The sequence below is a fragment of the Bufo gargarizans genome, unplaced genomic scaffold (genome assembly GCF_014858855.1).
Source record: "Bufo gargarizans isolate SCDJY-AF-19 unplaced genomic scaffold, ASM1485885v1 original_scaffold_1485_pilon, whole genome shotgun sequence".
In the NCBI taxonomy this organism is placed as follows: Eukaryota; Metazoa; Chordata; class Amphibia; order Anura; family Bufonidae; genus Bufo; species Bufo gargarizans.
Genome location: NW_025334381.1, coordinates 125,106 through 144,562, shown reverse-complemented (window position 1 = coordinate 144,562; position 19,457 = coordinate 125,106). Strand labels below are relative to the sequence as shown.

At 45.0% G+C, this 19,457-nt stretch overlaps 1 protein-coding gene across 1 annotated transcript in view; it reads right to left on the bottom strand.

Moving 5' to 3' along the window:
• Positions 1 to 4,182: 4,182 nt before the first annotated feature.
• The window catches only part of LOC122923335 (apoptosis-stimulating of p53 protein 1-like), a 59,096-nt gene continuing 43,821 nt past the window's right edge, over positions 4,183 to 19,457 (bottom strand). Inside the window, 8 exon segments of the mRNA XM_044274119.1 lie at positions 4,183 to 6,596; positions 8,541 to 8,740; positions 10,599 to 10,765; positions 12,123 to 12,256; positions 13,000 to 13,137; positions 15,130 to 15,444; positions 15,446 to 15,891; positions 18,345 to 18,840. Coding sequence (XP_044130054.1) covers positions 6,555 to 6,596; positions 8,541 to 8,740; positions 10,599 to 10,765; positions 12,123 to 12,256; positions 13,000 to 13,137; positions 15,130 to 15,444; positions 15,446 to 15,891; positions 18,345 to 18,840 — 1,938 coding nt within the window. The 3' untranslated portion in view covers positions 4,183 to 6,554.

The following is a 19,457-nucleotide window of genomic DNA, read 5'->3' as shown; positions in this document are numbered from 1 at the left end:
CCTCTAAAGGCATTCTGTCATAGAATTGCGTTATGATCCGTGGTAACGGAATCCATAACGCAATTCACCTTTTACCAGTAAACGAAGCGTGAATGATTTTCATAACCTGAAATTCGCTAGTCTCTAGTCTTAAAATGCAGTAGCTGTCAACCTGCTTCACCGGTACCAGACTGAAATGGGTTGGCCTCTTAAACATATATCGTTGTAAAAATTTTGCATATACCTTTTTATTTTAAATTCTGGCGATCTCCTGCTGCTTTAACCCCCTATCCACAGCAGCGCCTCTCTTCACCGGTTGTATGTTGCTTTTTGTCCATACGATGTCTGCCCTGGGAGCGGTCAGCTGACCCATGCGCCAATTCATCATGTATGAGCCATCACAATACCTTGAGGTATATTAAAGTGAAATTGCTCGTGGTTCTGTACGCCCCAGAGTCCAGTCATCATTGCCAAATTTAGTAGGAATCATTCTTGTGCTAGGCCACCCTTTCATTGCTGCTGCATAGTTAATGGCTGCCCCCCTTCCTGTGGTAAAGGGTGCGTACACGTTACTATTTCTTTTGCAAGCATTCCTATCAATCTGTCCCGTGTGGCAGATTATGGTGATAGTATATTATATAATATGCATTTATTTAACACCTCTAGGACACCTTTTGTACTAGTCCTAGAATTCCTCCTCACACTAGAAAGCTGCATAGTCTTGCACCTTGTAATACACAGATATCTCCGTTTATACAATGGTTATTTGTATGATAAGCTGTTATTTTACATTAATACCCAGCTATGGACCAAGTCCCTTCAGAATAGCGATTCTCCTTAGTGCAGCGTCAGCATGTATTCAGCTACGACCTGAGCCATGACAATACCTTGCTGTATATTAGAGTGAAATTGCTTGTGGTTCTGTAGGGACTATGAATAAACGCCTTTGTACAGCCTAACAGGGACGGTCTACAGCTTTTGTACAGTCTGTGTTTACCTAATAAAAAGCACAACAGACGTTACTTTGGTCACTTGTGGATTTCAGTTTTTTTTGCATGTGACATGAACTGGGCAAGTCGCCCTCTTGCTTTATTACTCCATCATAAAAGCTAAACTATTGAATTGATTAGGTTGCAACTAACGTTTAAAGAGCATCTGTCAGCAGTTTTGTCCCTATGACACTGGCTGACCTGTTACATGTGCTCTTGGCAGCTGAAGGCATCTGTGTTGGTCCCATGTTCATATGTGCCCGCATCGCTGAGTAAAATGAGCCTCTAGAAGCAGCAGGGCATTGCCGTTACACTTGGAGGCTCTGCTCTCTCTGCACTTTGATAGGGACAGGTGTGATGTTTTCACTGGCCGATCCCGTCAATCAAAGTGGAGAGGGCGCAGAACCTCTAGGTGTAATGGTAACGCCCTCGTTGCTCCTAGAGGTTTATTTGCATATATTAAAACAATTTTTCTCAGTAATGCGGGCACATATGAACATGGGACCAACACAGATGTCTTCAGCTGTCAAGCGCACATGTAACAGGTCAGACAGTGTCCTAGGTACAAAACTGCTGACAGATGCACTGACATTGAATTTTCCATTTTTACCCTGTGATCCACAACAGCATAAAGGCTGTCTGAAAAGGTATAGGTGCCTTCACACGTGGAAGAAAATAGAATTTCGTGCCACATGTGAAGCTGCCCTAAAAAGTTCAAAATGGGTATAAACAGCCATACAGTGTACAACCTGCTGATGTCAACACCAGGAGGCTCTCACGGCATTAAAACCTGCAATAAACCTGCTAAGTGTGCGCTGTGATGTGAGCGCTGTCCTCCGCCTGCTTTCCAAACACAATTTTACAAGCAGTGAAACCTGGTGAAAGGCCATAAAGCCGATTATGGAGCCGAGAACCAGCGCTCAATACCTGAAAAAAACAGCTGAACCGGTCAGGGGAGAGATGTACATGAATACTGCGGGATGCCCTTTAAAGCTAGGATATTGCAGGAGACCTCTATAGATGCAGCAGAGCTGAGGGGTGTGTGTGTGTGTGTGTGTGTGTGTCAGTCAGAGGAGTTAGATTAACCCCTTTAACATCAGCGACTGAACTCTGTATACACACGTACACGGGGGAGGTGTTATCAAATCAGTAACTAACAGCATTCTCTGTGTAAGTGTGTACACAGAGCCATCAATCACTGATAACACCTCCGCTGTATACAACTATCAGTGACTGACCGCTATCTCTGTATACACACTTCCCATGTGTACAACTATTAGTGACTGACATCTCTGTATACACACTTACACAGAGAATGCTATCCTCACTGATAACTAGGGGTGAGAGAAGCGAGCTTCGAATCATACTTTTAATGCTGTACGGAGATCCGTCACACGAGACTTTGGTATTTGATCACTAAACTGAAAACCATTTTAAAACAATTATCCGAAGTTGGCTAAAGTATTGACTGGTACCTTGGTTCTGCTTCGGTACCAAGTTTTAAAACTGCATTTGATTTTTCAACTTGAAAACCAAAGTCCCAAACGATTGTGTCTCTCTGGAGCCCATACATTTTAATGCTGGGCGGAGACTAATCTCCGTACAGTATCAAAACTAAGTGACTTCGGATCTAGGATGCGAACATCACTTTGCTCATCCCTACTGATTCCTCTCTTCCCCCCCCCCCCCCCCCTCCAATACAGTGTGCCCCTCACAGAGAATATACTTACCTGGCTCCCCGTGCGCAGATGAAAACATCCGGTGTCGAGGGGTGACACTAGGGAGGCCCGTCCCTGGCTGCTTCCCCTGACTCTGGATGTTTTCATCCGTGCAGAGGGAGAATTGGCTGTGCTGGGCCCAGGTAAGTTTATTCTCTGTGAGGGGCAGTTTATAGTATTGGATAACGCCTTTTAAAGGGAACCTGTCACCGGGATTTTGTGTATAGAGCTGAAGACATGGGCTGCTGGATCGCCACTAGCACATCCGCAATACCCAGTCCCCATAGCTCTGTGTGCTTTAATTGTGTAAAAAAAAACTATTTGATACATATGCAAATTAACCTGAGATGAGTCCTGTCCCTGACTCCTCTCACATACAGGACTCATCAGGTTAATTTGCATATGTATCAAATCGTTTTTTTACACAATAAGGCTACTTTCACACCTGGGTTTAGGTGCGTATCCGTCTGGTATCTGCACAGACGGATCCGCACCTATAATGCAAACGCTTGTATCCGTTCGCATTACCATAAACATGATAATGCAAACAGATCCGTTTTGACTGACATTGAAAGTCAATGGGAGGCGGATCCGTTTTCAGTTGCACCAAATTGTGTCAGTAAAAACTGATCCGTCCCCATTGACTTACATTGTAAGTCAGGACGGATCCGTTTGGCTCAGTTTCGTCAGACTGACATCAAAACGCTGCAAGCAGCGTTTTGGTGTCCGCCTCCAGAGCGGAATGGAGGCTGAACGGAGTCAAACTGATGCATTCTGAACGGATCCTTATCTATTCAGAATGCATTGGGGCTAAACTGATCCGTTTGGGGCCATTTGTGAGAGCCCTGAAACGGATCTCACAGGCGGACCCAGAAACGGCAGTGTGAAAGTAGCCTAAGGGGACTGGATATTGCAGATGTGCAAGTGGCGATCTAGCAACCCATGTCCTCAGCTGTGTACACAAAATCCCGGTGACGGGTTCCCTTTAAGTTCAGAAAAAGCAGAGGTATAAATTACAAAAGTATTTTTCCACAAACCATAGATCAGGCTGCTCGAACATGCGGCCTACAAGTTGTATTTCTTTGTAACAGGTTTTCTTTAAAATCATGAAATAGGTTACATTTTTAGTCATCTATATTTTACAGCAATATCAAAATAAAATGGGCAAATAGAAAAAGGATGCGCGGGGCAACACTTATTATTCAGATGTAACACAGCAGAGTTTTTCTTTGCCTTTTTCTCCCCCGATATTCCGATTTCAGCAAATACCTTTCATTACATAATGAAATAATTTGTAATACAATTTTCCAGCAGCTCTTGAAATCCAAAAGGGTTTGTACAACTTTTCACTATACCACTCAATATTTCTTTGTTGAAAGTGAAATGCTCCAGTACATAACATCCCTAATCTAGACCCATGTGCATGCTGTACGCGGGTGCAGATAGGTATTATTACTGCCCCCTCCCCTCTGGAATAAGCAGACGGCAGACATGAGTACTCGAACATGCTTTAGCATTTTTATTGATAATTTACAATGGGTTTTCTGTCTGAAATCTATCCTCTAGATCTTTTCAGAAACTTCAGTAGCAAATAAACTTAAACAAATAACCTTGTACTTTTTTCCACCATCACCACAATATATACACTGAATGCAAACATCTTTAAGAGCATATTCAGCACAGCATTATGTGAAGACATGAGAGAAATGACACGTGTCTGTGGTCGGGCTGTGTCTTGTATCTCAAGAAGAGCCTAAACACTGCCTAAAATACTTCTGGTAGTAAAGCATGTACAGTGAATTCCAGTGAGATTTATATATACTTCACAATACAGTGTATAGCTTATTGCATACCTTCCCAAAATCCAACACTCTTACATGTCACACACTTCAATCTCCTAAACCAATAAGGAGCTGTCGCCTCTTCTGACATAGCTGTTCTAGTAACTACTTGTATTCCCCGTTTAATAGCAGTTCTGGAGCATCTAGTGTTATGACCGTCATGTGCTGTTCCTTTACTATTCCTGTAAGAAGTTATTCAATCGTTAACAGTTTGCAATGAAGGTCCAGATGGGTGTTACAAGTTAGGGGAAGGGGTCTCTGCACAGTCTGACACTGGCAGGGACACCCCCCCCATCTGGACCTTCATTGCATAATAGATGCTCCAGAATTATTATATGGGAAGTGCAAGTAGTTACTAAAACAGACATGGCAGGAAAGTTTACAGGTGCTTCTTAAGAAGGTCTCACTCAAGCTCTTGAAAAAGTACAACTCTCAGCATGAAACTGTCGGTTGGAGACATCTAGTTCAAGGGCCATGCCTTTATCCTGTGTATCCACCCATTAAAGCTTCATTGATGGGCACAAGAAGGTGCCAACAAACCAACAGTCATTGGACTGCCTTTAAATGGACGGTAGGAGCCCTAAAGAGCCGTTCACATATTGAGGGTGGTTGTAAGAGCAGCTTTTCATGGCTCTTACCTAGAGCGGTCAGCACTTTTCCAGGACCAAAACTGCTGACAGACGCCTTTTAAAGGCAATGCAATCGAGTGGACATTGCCCTCGGTTCTATTCTTTGGCTCTCCAGCTGTTATCCTAAAGATCCCATCTATGCTGGGACTTGTAGTTACACATATAGCAGCCACACCCACAAATGCACAACTCATTTTAAAGGATTTGTATGAGATTAGAAAAAAAAAATACATGGCGGCTTCCTTTTAGAAACAGCGCTGCCAATGGGTTGCATTTGGTACTACAGATCAGCTGACAATAGAAGAAAGCAGCCATGGTTTTTCTGATCTTATACGAACCCTTTTTTTTTTAGAAATCCACCTTCAGAGTCCAAATCTTGCATCAAACATAACTTGTACAAAATATAAAATACAACAGTGTAACAGTGAGTTCTCCCAATTCAGTCAAGCGTCTAAGGGGGGTCCCCCTGTACCCTACTGGTTGAATAGGAAAGTGAACCTTTACCCAGAGCACGGAGTAGTCTGGCGATTAGGGCACTAAACAATAACACTCTGCGTATAGAAACCTGGGGTCTGCCCTTACAGGTACCACAGAAGGTTAGACGGAGGGGAGCTGTGTCACCTGCCAACTAGTGCCTATACAGACTGGCAATCGACGTACTACCGTGTGTATGACTAGTGGTGGATGCCAAAATGGATCAAAGTGCAAATAGTGTTCAACCCCTCCCCGACTTACAATTACCATCACAAACACAGAAAACATGGCGGTCCAATCCCCTCCTTACCATACACTTCCTTTACGTCTTTTTTTTATAACCCAACTTGTACCTCGCGCTCTCGTCCCCTCTCTCCACGCTGCCGCAGTCATTCATCTACATACATCGTCCTCTTTCTCAACATCCTTGTCAGTGTTCAAAAGTGAAAAGAAAAAAGTTTTGGGCACTCTCAATTGGCAAATAAAAGGACCCCAACTGGAAATTATCAAAAAAGGTGAGAAAATCCGGTGTAGTAGCCCATCACGTGCTGAGATGCAAGGGGTCCGCACAATACTGTATGTACAGGCACTAAAATGTGGGCGAGAAGCGTGAAATTCAACTTTTTATTTTTACACCGGAGACATTTCTGTGGTACCGTAGAACAGCAAGTCTGCACTAGAGCGCGGTGACACTGTTCCTGCAGACGTCCTATGGTGTCACACTTGGCTCGTACTATGACCACGGGGGTGAAGGTTTATAATACAGCTTGGGACAAGTTACTTTTACCTCTTTCCATAATTTAAAGCGAGATGTACTGAATGTGAAATGTCGTCCTCAGGAATATAACAGTGTCCTGATGAAATGTTTCCAGCACGTGATCTGCGGTTTCCAGTGTGAACATGGGATGATGGGCTCTATACAACTCACGCTAGGGTTCTCTGCCTGGGCTTTATACGGGGGTAGAGCTGCAAAATATATAAAAGATTAGGGTTTGTATGTTAATATGGATATTTTTTTTTTTTTTTTTTAAATAAATGCTTCTGCATTTTACTACCATGTCAATCATTTCTCTAAACTACAATCCCAGCTTCTGCAGAACATCTTTTTCTGAAGACTAAACGAGGCCCACACACCGTGGATAGCTATTGGCCAAACGGCTATTCTTCCTGAATAAGCCACTACCAGACATCTCTACCAGCAGTCTATCCAAGACCAAAGGATCAGGCAGGTTGAAATCAAACATGTGCGACCCTTCTGCCTCTGAATCTGCTATCAGGGAATCCCCAAACACATTTAATTGATGGCCAGTCCTGCTGGTTCAATCAACATTCAACTTAGGGTCTCATGCACACAGCCGTTGTTTGTCCGTGCCCATATTGTGGTCCGCAATATGCGGGCACTGGCCACGGACCCATTCATTTGAATGGATCAGCAATCCGGAAGGTTTGTGCGGAACGGAGGCACGGGACCCCATGGAAGCACTACAGAGTGCTTCCGTGGGGTTTCTCTCCGTGCCTCCGCACCACAAAAAAATAGAATGTTCTATTTTTTGGCGGTGCGGACGGATCACGGACCCATTCAAGTTGAATGGGTCTGGATCCGTCTGTGACAGCCACACGGATGGTGCCTGTGCATTAGGGACCGCAAATTGCTCCCCTTCTCTGGTCACACAAGTAAGATATGACTCTTATGTTAATTTGTATATGTATCAAATCTTTTTTTTTACACAATAAAAGCACACAGAGCTATGGGGACTGGGTATTGTGTTCTATCGGCCATCTAGCAACCCATGTCCTCAGCTCTATACACAAAATCCCAGTGACAGGTTCCCTTTAAGTTTTTATATGCACACACTGCATAGGTTTAGTGAGGAAAGGCCACAGTGTAAGTAAGGGTCCATTTACACGTCCGGAAAATGGGTCCGCTACCTGTTCCACCATTTTGCAGAACGGGTGCAGACCCATTAATTTTCAATGGGGCCGGAAAAGATGTGGACAGCACACAATGTGCTGTCCACATCCACACTTCTGTTCCGAGGCCCTGCAAAAAAAAAAATATAACATGTCCTATTCTTGTCCACAGATACGGACAAGAAAAGGCATTTTTATTATAGTGCTGGCCATGTGCGGTCCGCAAAATGTGGAACGCACATGGCCGATGTCCGTATTTTGCTGACCGCAAAACACTTGTGGACGTGTGAAATACCGGCCGTGTGCATTCTGTAATTTTCTTACTCCCATCTGAAAAAAATGCCTATTCTTGTCCACAAAATGTATCTAAATAGGACATGTTCTATAAATTTGCGGAACAGCCTACCGGATGTGGACAGCACGGATGACATCTGTGTGCTGTCTGCATTTTTTTGTGGACCCATAGAAACGAGTGTGGACACGGACCAAAATGATGGTCCTAATACAGTACCAGCTAAATCATCTACACTGTGGACTTTTTCTGCGCAGAAATTGACCGGTGGTGCAGATTTTGAAATCTGCAGCATGTCAACTTTTTGTGCGGATTTTCGCTGCAGATGTCACCCTTTGCAATGCACACGGATTTGGTGAGGAAACACTGTAAAAACGGCATGAAAATCTGCACAGACTACACTGCCATGTGCATGTACCCGAAAGCTTCATGCCAATCCCTGCTGATTCACATGAAGCTAGTGTGGCAGAAGTGTGGGCTGGGTCAAGTAAGAGTGGAAGTTGGGCAGTGTGTGGATGGCTAGGGGTCCTCTTCACCCCCATCACAGTACTGTGGCTCATTTCTGTACAATGCCTCGTTCTGACATTCTGTTTGATTGCCTGTGTAATCAGAGAGCTCCGATATACAAGTTTTCTTCATGTACCCAACAGGTAACACACAGAATTTCAGTATATTACTATAAAAAAAAAAGCTGATTTTAGTCTTACCCCCAGCAGGTTCTTAGGCACATATCCTTCCTTATCGTTCAGACGTGCCCACCACCAGTCTGTCTCGGCATCATCTTTGCGCCTTAGGATTGTAATGGCATCGCCTTCTCGGAATGACAGTTCGTCAGCGTTCTGTGCTTCGTAGTCCCACAGGCCGTACACCAGGCCTTTGTTCATGACGCCTAGCTTCTCCTGAACACCTGTATGCAATAAGGCGGTCTGCGGTTATTACAGGTCACTTTAATGAACACCAATGTATCCTGTTCAATGTGGGAAAGCTTTGTCCAGGTTGCAAAACTGATTTTTAAATACTGTATTAAGGAAGTCTGAGGACATTGCTTTGGCTGAAGGATGATGGGCCTGAAAAAGGAAGAGGGTGGCTAAGGCCTCATGCACACAACCAATCTGTTTTTTGTGGATCTGCAAAACACGGAAGCCGTCTGTGTGCCTTAAGCAATTTGCGGAATGGAACAGGCAGCCCATTGTAGAAATGCCTATTCTTGTCCGCAAAACGGACAAGAATATGACATGTTATTTTATTTAATTTTTTGCGGAGCAACGGATGCGGACTGTCCGCATCTTTTGCTGCCCCATTGAAGTGAATGGGTCCGCACCCGAGCCGCAAAGACTGTGGCCCGGATGCGAACCAGAACAACGGTCGTGTGAATGAGGACTAAGAAGAATATCTACTCTATGGGACGTGATGCATCAAGGCATTACATATACAACTGATTTCAATGGGAACTGTGTAATGTTTATTTTGCCCTGTGATGACGCTGCAGGGAACGGAACCAGGTTCCGTTCCACCCACCGATCACATGGTGTTCTGCTGCTGGAACCCCCAGAGATCAGCTGTAAATAGCTTAAAGGGGTTACTTGGGATTTTGATATTGATGACCTTTCCTGAGGATACGACATCAATATCAGATCTGTGGGGGTCAGAGTTCCAAGAGCCTGCAGTGCTCCATCGGTACCTAGGACCAATTCATAAGCCAGTCACTTTACATCTGTCACAGTGCCGAGGCGCAACTCCGTCCCAATCAAGTGAATGAGGCTCAGCCGCAGTACCAAGCAAAGCCGCTGTGATTGGCAAGCTGTGCGGAGGCCGCAGCGATTACTGGAGAGCAGTAATGGTTAGGGCAACAGCCTCTTCAAACAGCTAATTGGCCATTAATATCAGAAGATTTCCTGAGGTTAAAGGGGTTATGCAAAGGGTAGAACCCCTTTAAAAAGGACCCTTCCCATGTGCATTTATTTACAAAGGTATATTCTAGTAGCCCTACAAACGATTATGTGATTCTTCATCTCTGTTAGGTTAGGGCCATGTGGTGCAGCTGGATGGACACAGCCAAGCCTGGCCACGGAGCTTGGTCTTGTGTGTTCGACCTCACCGCATTGTCCAAAAAATTAGGATAGGTTCACTCTATGTTGGTAGTTTTGTATTTTATGTTGGGCTACAACTTGATGTATCTTCTGATATTTTATTACAACATGTCAGAAGATGCGAGCTGGGACCTCACCAGTCAGTAGAATAAAAGGCTTGTATTTAGGCCCAGTGGAACCATCTGTAGACAATGATCCAACGATGTCTAAAGGCCCAATTACATGGACTGACTGCAGCATGTAAAAGCAGCTTTCCCTTCCTTTTAACAAGCCGGCAAGTATCAGGAACGCAGAGCTCCTTCCCAAGAATTGCCTGCTCAACCAGCCCTGCTTAATGTTTCTGGACCGCTGTTTATGCAGAACAATCTGCTGCCCAGGAATGATCACTTAGGTGTCCACATCCGTGATACCGTCACCCAATGAACGTGCATTAGGTGATCGCCAGTGGAACCAATTTTCGGGAACTGAGAGTTCCTAGGACCGTCAGCCTGTGTAAATTGCTGGAGTGCTCTACACAACAGGAGTTAATGAGCCGAAAATCATTTGTTGAAAAGACATCACCCCTTCCAGCTGCAGCTTTTAGAAAACCACAGATGACATCTTGTAGAGTCTCCATAGACATTTATGGCACATCCACAGTTACGTATAGAAGAAGAAAAAAAATGTTCAATTTACCATAAAGAAACTGAGAACATTGAATATATCCCTCTTCCATCTCTTCACATTTGTCTGCAGCGGTCTCAATGTCACTGATTGTGGTAGCAAAGATGGCCGCCCCACACTCCACCAGCATCTTGCAGAGGTGGACGCTGTTACACGAGGCTGCACAGTGTAGAGGAGTCCTGACGGGAAGCGAAATGAAGTGAATGACAGATGACATAGTAAACTGCGATGTGTGCAAATGTAATCACTGCCCCCGGACTCTGGCGGTATGCGGCCTGCACCCCCCCCCCCGGCATAGTCCCTGTGTAGATGCAACCTGCAGTTACTACCTGCTCTATAAGAATCAGGTTGCGTAACGAGTATTGAAGTGTTTCAGTACTTATAATCTATATTAGAAAATATAAAAGTGAGTCCATGGAGCTCAGTGGGTCGGCATTATTTGATGCCATTGGGTTCTTTAATGCTCTAAAAATAAAAAATAATTGCAAAAACATTTCCATTTTCTTGACAGTGGGCAGAGGTTTTTTTTTTTTCTCTGTAGGAAATTTTGAGGGGTGAGACTATACAATTTTGGGCACTGGCAGGGTCACAGGTGACTGCATTTGCAAAACGACTTCAGTGTGTAAGGCTACTTTCACACTTGTGATATCAGGGTCCGGCAGGCTGTTCTGGTGGGGAAGGAATAGGCTGCCGTGGATCCGTGCTAACGCTAGTACACCGTGCTGCTGGAAGTCCGCTCCGGCCCCATTCACTATAATGGGGGCGGGATGGAGGGCCGGCCGCAGCGTGGCATTATAGTGAATGGGGCCGGAGCGGACTTCCAACGGCACGGTGGGCTCGCATTAGCACGGATCCATGGCAGCTTGTTGGACCCTGCTGCCGCAAGTGTGAAAGGACTCAGGAGCCTAAGATTTGAATGCAGGGGATGGGGATCAGTGACCTTGCAGGCAGAGAAAATCGACCTGTAAGCACAAGAGGAAGAAACTGGGTCCAAGTAAGTTCATTTTCTGGGGATGGCAATAAAGGTATGTTTGACCTATGTTTTAATGCACAAGAGTACTTCAGCGTTATATAGAGTGCAGAAAGACAAGTAAAAGCGCCACCTGGTGGATATGGTGAAGGATGCAGGGACAGTGGAGAAGGTCACTGTGCTGCTGCAATGTACAGTAGGGTTTGGACTTTATACTAGGAAAGTGTCACACAGTAACTATATTCAGCCTCACCTATACTGTGGTTCAGGTCACCTAGGGTATGTTCAAAAGGCAGACTTTTCCATGGGGGGGAAAAAAATCTGAGACTGACCCATGAATTTTGCTGTGGATTTTCAGTTATACACGCTATTGTATCTGCCTGTAGATTGATCCCCCTTCATATTTATAATCCGTGCCGTAGGAACCACAAAACAGATTCCCATTGGCTGCGATGTGAGGCAGATTGTGGACCTGATTCTGATTGGATTTCTGCACGGAATATGCAGAAAAATCTGCAGTGTGAACATACCCTACGATTTAGAATGCTTCACTCTAGAACACTTACCAGCCATCACTGTCAGCCGCATTCACATTAACTCCAAAGTCCAACAAGAACTTCACGATGTGGTGGTGCCCGGCGCACACAGCATTATGTAGAGGCGTGATTCCTTCATCATTGGGTTTGCTGGGATCCTCCACCTGTATAAAGGGCAGAGTTGGTCAAGGCTGAGAAACCGCTGAGCAGAAGATTTCTGACCAACAGAAGATTTTCCCATTAGTGTTCATGTTTAGGACCTCCTTATCTCATCAGCCCTAATAAAAAGCCTAGCTCGTCAGCACTGCACCCACCTAACAGGGAAGTTTCCAGTTGTATTTATTCCTGTGGTCAGATCCAGCACTGGTCATCTAATATCCATGACCATATGTTAATATCTTTAAAGGGGTATTCCCACCTCCGAGACCCGTACCTACGCAGAGAACGAAGCAGGGCCACCGCCAAGCGCTCCCCCCATACAAGTGAATGGGAGCGCGGTCACTGCTTCCGATCATTTCTATGGGGTCAACGGCAATAGCTGAGCCAGTGCACCCGTCCGCCGCCTTTCCCCGCTCCGTTCTCGGCGAAGCTGTGGGACCCACTCCTATCAGACAATGGGGGCATATCCTAGCGATATACCCCCATTGTCTGTGATGGGACAACCCCTTTAAGGGGTGGCCCAGCTTTTTGTAAGTTTTTAAATTCCGGCCACAGTCCGAATGCTTCGGGGATATATCACTGGGTTACCTGCCCCTTGGGGTAAATGTCGGCGCTGTGTCCATTGGTTGCAGTGGCACTCAGTTCCCAGTCCATGCTTAAGTCCACAGGTCCGGATAAGAGGGGGGAGATGTCAAAAACGTATAAAAAACTGGAAAACCCCTTTAAAGCTATAGGGAAGTGCCCGTACCTCATATATAATCCTCTGAACAAGGTCAAACTCTCCTTCTAGAGACGCATCGAGAAGCAGAGCCAGAGGATTGAACTTCACTCGGAGTCCATGTCCTGTCCTCTCAGAGTTTGGTTTCTTCAGATTTGTGCGTTTCACCTAGAGGAAACAGAGGATACTTTAGGGAAATGGCTTACAGAGGATACAATACAGCAGCATCGGAATATGAATGTTTTAGATTTTGTATAGACTCTGCAGGGGGGGGGGGGGGGTTTGTTTTTTGGCGGCTGCAATCAATGGGAGATTATGAAAATAGTCCATTGACTAAAAGTCTCCAGGAAGAGATGGAGTATAGTACCTACCTCTCCAGACACCAAGGAGTGGCAGGGTAGAAATAAGGCCTTACCTGCGTAGAGTTACTATCCTGACGGAGCGGTCAATACAGGGGTTGTCTGGTTTCAAGAGGCAATAAAAGAAGTAATCACAACTTACCTGGTAGTTTGTGTCTTGTTGGAATCGGTTTATATGACTGCAGTGGTGAGATAATGGCAACACGTGGCCGCTGCGGTCAGTCACTGACCTCAGTAGTGCACCAAAGATGCCAGTAATAGGCTGTAGCGGTCATCATCACCACTGCAGTGCGGTAAAAAAAAAAACTGGAGCAGCAGCATAGGATCCGCCAGGTAAGTAATGACCGCTTGTAGATCCCCTGTGTTGCCTGGTTTCCTCCTGAAACTAGACAACTCCTTTCAATCCCCTGATCTTTAAAGGTAACATGTCGCCAGGAATATGCAGTGCAATCTGCTCTTCCTATATTTAGGAGTCCTGTGGACAGCTAAGTACAGAAAGAGCAGATGCTGCCTGCAGACTGCATGCATATTCATGGCGACAGGTTCCCTTTAACGATAATGAGATGTCTCTGCTGATTCTGTCCCAATCTACACAGAAAAATAATATCTGTAAACAATTTTTTTCTATTATTTTTTTTGCCTGTAAAAGGATCGGACTGTAACAATCACTCATTACAAAAAGAAGAGTGGGTCATGGGTCTGCACTGCGCGCTATAGTCTCCATCAAATGTGATGGAATCTGAAACAGAGGCTCCTAATGGAGCCTTCAACACAGATGTGAACAGAGCCTTAGGTCTATCATCTAAGGCAGTGGTCTCCAAGTTTCTCCACCTGTAAGTCTCTTGCCTCGGAACAATCTTTTCAAAGCAGTCATCGCTCCACTAAAAAGTCCATGCAAGGAGCGGTGTGTCTAAAAACCGGGAACATCTGTTTTTCCAGACAATACATACAGACTTATTACTAAAGATCTGCCAGACAAGGTCTGGAAGCACAATTAGAAGGTTGGGCAGATACTGTACAGTGTGGTCACACCAGTTGACTGGTTAAGATGCCGGACTGTTGTGACTACAGTGGATCTGTTCTAAATAGCAACACATTAAAAATAAAAAAATTTCTCTGAGTTTGACAGATTCTGGGTTATCAAATAGATGTGGAAAGGCAGATAAAAATTAAGGCTAGTCACGCTCAACAATGAAAACTACTACTATAGGAATGGAGCTGGTGGGATTCAGGTGTCTGTTATGGAGCAGCTATGTCATAACTAATTTCTAAATATCTGGAGGAAGCTTCACAGTGCTCGGCTATCCTCATATGCAGTACCTTGGTAAAGCTTTCCCCTTAAAAGCTCATCCGCTCATGAAACAGCTGTAATAGTCTGCCATGTTAAAGGCCATGGTCACAGGTTCTGCAAGCATCTTAGCTCACATTACACTTACCTCTCACCTTTTAATACACCCCTAAATAAATCTCAAATTAGTCATGTGATTACAGCAGCCTCAACACTATCTTAACTGGCCACACAGCTTGTAATACCCTGTGTGGCTAAATTATCTGCTCCTATAGCTGGGACGAAGCAAATGACTGCCATAATTCTAGTCTCCTTGTACTCATACAAACCTCATAATGAAGAGTAAATTGACTTTCATACTATTCATCTTAATGCTTCTCTAGACCAAGTATGGAGAATAAGGAAATATTATAGCAACATTTTAAAATCAAGGAAATAGCCCTGGCCATTGACCACTTGTAACAGTATTATTTCAATGATGATTAAGTTCCAGATCTACAAGTGTCTACTTACAGAAACAGTCTGTGATGGAGCCCTGGCTGGTAAAGGTACCTCCTCTTTCACCGGAGATGCTGCTTCAAGTACAGGGCTAGGAGTCTTCTCAACAGAAGGTACAATGGCTGGATTATTGTTGTTGTCTTCTGTTGTGTCCGAGATCTGGTTTATAAGCTCACTGCTTATCAGTTCCTCAGTGATGGGTGAACAAACCTTATTGTCATTGTTATCTGGTGAGATCTGTGGTTCTGGTGGTTGTTGTGGTGGTGGAGGAGGTTGGGGAAGAGGAAGGGTAGAAGGGACGGCAGCTGTTTGCAGAGAACCTGCCTCTTCCTATGTTACCATTAGTCCCAGTGTTGCCATTGTCCACGTCGGCCAAAATGCCAAAGTCCTGCGAGTTGCACTGTTGGTAGAAAGGTGCAGCCTCTATTCCTCCAGCCAGAGTATTGAACCGCTGATAAAGTAGTTTTTGTATGTTGGGTCCGCTGGGACCTTCTGGCTCAGTTATAGAACTCCGTTTCTTCAGAGGCCTTGGTGCATTGGCAAGCTTTCTCCTAAGGGCTTCTAAGTCTGCATCACTTTGATATCTCATAGGTGAATGCACTATTGGGGTCAGTTTGGTGGGGCTCAATGGACGCTGTATGTTCTCCACACCAGTATTTTCAGCTGAAGGAGGAACAGTCTCTCCCTCTTTCTCAGCATTAGGAGGAGGTCCAGAATGAAGGAACGGAAGGGGTGAAGAGTTGGATGAACTGGACTGGACAACTGGTTTCCCATATACTGAAACACAAAAATACAACTCATTAATACAGAAGACTAACCTTCTCGAGGGCATAGCACATTAATCATAGCAGCTTTTCCAGCAGTTATAATCACAACGTTTTCTAGGCCATTACATTGATGAGCTATACTTAGGATAAGCCATCAGTGTATGATAGGTCAAGGGTTCAGTTGAATGAGCTGCAGTACCGGGCATAGCCACAATCTTATGGACTGTGCTGCAGCGTCACTCTATTTCCACTACTGATTGTGGCAATCCCACTATGATCCCACAATTTCATTTAGGCCCCATGCACACGGCCGTTGTTCACGGCCGTGTGCGGGCCGTGGAACCGCGGCCTGGATCCCTCCTGAGAGCAGGAGCGCACGGCGTCACTGGTTGCTATGACGCCGTGCGCCCCCTGCTGCCGGCACAGTACAGTAATACACTGGTATAGATCATACCAGTGTATTACTGTATTGCGGCGGCAGCAGGGAGCGCACGGCGTCATAGCAACCAGTGACGCCGTGCGCTCCTGCTCTCAGGAGGGATCCAGGCCGCGGTTCCACGGCCCGCACACGGCCGTGAACAACGGCCGTGTGCATGGGGCCTTAATTTAATAGAGAATAAATGGGGTAACTAGCAAATTTCTAAATCGCTTTATTTAAAAACGATGCTTGCATCCACCTGAAAAAAAAAAGCTGTAAAGTCATGGCCACTAGGGGTCTGACCTTCAGCTCATTTGCAGTTCACTGCCTGTTGTCAGGCAAGATCCGTCCCTAGTAATGAGAGACACCGGAGATGGCTCACAGGAAATGGGGGGTGTCATAACTAGCTTCTAAAACTGACTAAAGAACTGCTTCTACACAGATTTTGAAGATTATAGGAGCGCAGTCCTGTTTGTAAGTGTGATCTCCAGGGCTGAAAACATAGTGGGAAGTAAGGGAAAGGATGTCACAGCAGTACAGTGCTGGCAGATTTCACAGAAGGTAGACACCCCCTGCTTCTGAGTGAAATGCATCTAGCTGTGCATCTGAAAAAGGCTGAAAGAAACACTAGGGAAGCCCAAAAAGACCTGTTCCTTCAAAGTTATGATTGTACAAAGAAGCACAGACATTATTCTAATTCTTTTTTGAAAACTCAGGTATGCGTTAACTTCTTAGGGATGCTTTTTTGTGGACTTTTAAGTTTTAAAGGTTTTCCCGATTTTTTTAAAAACAAAAATACAACAGGTCAGCATGTGTTAAAATAAAAAAAGAAAGATTACTCTCAACCACACAAAAGCCGCCACTGTTGTTCCATCGCTGGTCTGGCCACCACTGCGCTCTACTTCCTGTCCTGGCTTGAATAACTGGAAATGCTGGAGATTGGCTTATTGGGCCTTTCCTTTTATTTTCAGTGTGCCGAACGAGGACAGAAAGAAAGTGCACAACATCAGGGACTAGACCAGCATCGGAACAGCAGTAGAGGGGATTGCAGAGAAGAACAATCCTTTTTCATTTTTAACTCACTCCGACTTGTAGTTTTTTTTTCAAATGTACGCACTGGAAAAGCCCTATAAGGGCGCCATTTTAAGATGGATTTACTGTGATGAATAGCTGAATAGAACTGTTTTGATAATAATAAAACCGTGTGTATGGGTTGTTTTTTTCCTTCAAATTTTGTAGTAATTTTTCTGAACACTTTATCTTACTTTTCTATATTTTTGAGCCCCACTCCCATTTCATGAATTAGTCCCTGTAAGGCCTCTTTCACACTACAGTATGTTGCATTCAGTGTTTTGCGTTCCGTTTTTCACGGATCCGTTGTTCCGTTTTTTGCTTCCGTTGTGGTTCCGTTTCCGTTCCGTTGTTCCGTTCCGTTTTTCCGTATGGCAAATACAGTATACAGTAATTTCATATAAAAAATTGGGCTGGGCATAACATTTTCAATTGATGGTTCCGCAAAAAACGGAACGGATACGGAAGACATACGGATGCATTTCCGTATGTGTTCCGTTTTTTTTGCGGCCCTATTGACTTGAATGGAGCCACGGACTGTGATTCTCGGCCAAATATAGGACATGTTCTATCTTTTCAACGGAACGGAAATACGGAAACGGAATGCATACGGAACACATTCCGTTTTTTTGCGGAACCATTGAAATTAATGGTTCCGTATATGGACCGTATACGGAACGCAAAAAACGGACCGTATACGAAACGCAAAAAACTGTAGTGTGAAAGAGGCCTAATACTCAGAAATGTATTGCAGTGAATTATCAGCCATCTGGTGGAGATACTGCAGTCATGGACCTCATTTTTGAAAATATCCAAACTAAAATGGGTGCAATTTGAACCTACAGCAGTGCAGAAAAGTAGCATTTTTGGTAAATTGTTCTACTGAGAGACACACTTCCTGGATCAACCCAATATAAAGACGTCTTAGAGAAGACCTGTAAAAAGACATATAATTACACACGAGTCCTTGGTACCTGCTTTGACAGATTTGTTCAGGGTGTTGTATACCGCCTGTTGATAGTTCTTTGGTGGAGTTGATTGTTGAAGATACATAGAATAAATAGAGCTGGAGTTCACTGTCTGTGGCCCTTTTCTTGGGGACTGAGGCCTTGCGCCTTTTTCTGCCAAGAAAGGTCGTATGGCCACAGTTAGAGGAGGGTCCGGTCTAGTGTCTGTTCCAGGAAACATAGGGGAAGAGGATGGCGGGTAGGTAGGGCTCGGGGGCACAGAGATTCTCTGTTGTATCTGCTGTGAGGAACCCGGAGGGTGGACGTTGCTCGTCGTTGGTAGTGGAAGGGGCCGTGGGCGGGTGGTGGATCCAGACCCAGGTCTTGGCAGACTTCCATCCTTCCTCCTTTCCAAAGAATTCGTAGCACTCAATGGAAGTTGACCCGGGTACATGCCGTAATTATGTGGCAGAGACTTGCTCAACCCAAGCATTGGAGATGGCAACTTCCCAGCATCGCCAGACTACATAAAAAAAACAAAAAACACAACCATAAGCTTAGAAATCAACCTCCTATGACTTGGGGATGAGGGATTTGATGGCATCTTTGGCGTAATGCGCTCTGTCCGACACGCTCATGAGGGAAACGTAGAGGCCAGGGAACTTAGGTTTTGGGTTTTCCAGGCTCTTGATATTCATAATCTATTCCCAGTATAGGTCAGATCAGTGGGGGACCTCGTACCTCCACCGATAAGTTGTTTCCTGCAGCCTCCAGCGCTGGAGCTAGCACTTTGAACAGAGCCGTGCTTCTTGCTCCATTCAAAGTGTAGAGGCCGTAAAGGAGCTGAGCTGCAGTAACCCAGCATGGCCACTAGACCACTTGTTCCATGCAAATTGCTATTTCCAGCGCCGGAGGTTGCAGCGAACAGCCGATCGGTGGGGTGACGTGCCCTCAACCGGGTATTAAATGACCTACCCTAAGGATGGGTTATCAATATCAGGAGGCTGGAAAACCCTTTTAGGTTTGACACACTCTTGATGGCTTGAATTCTTTTTGCCAAGAATTAGGATGGCCCACGACCACCATTAATGTTCACATTATGATCTATCAAACGTATATTATTGGTGAAGATGAGGGAGA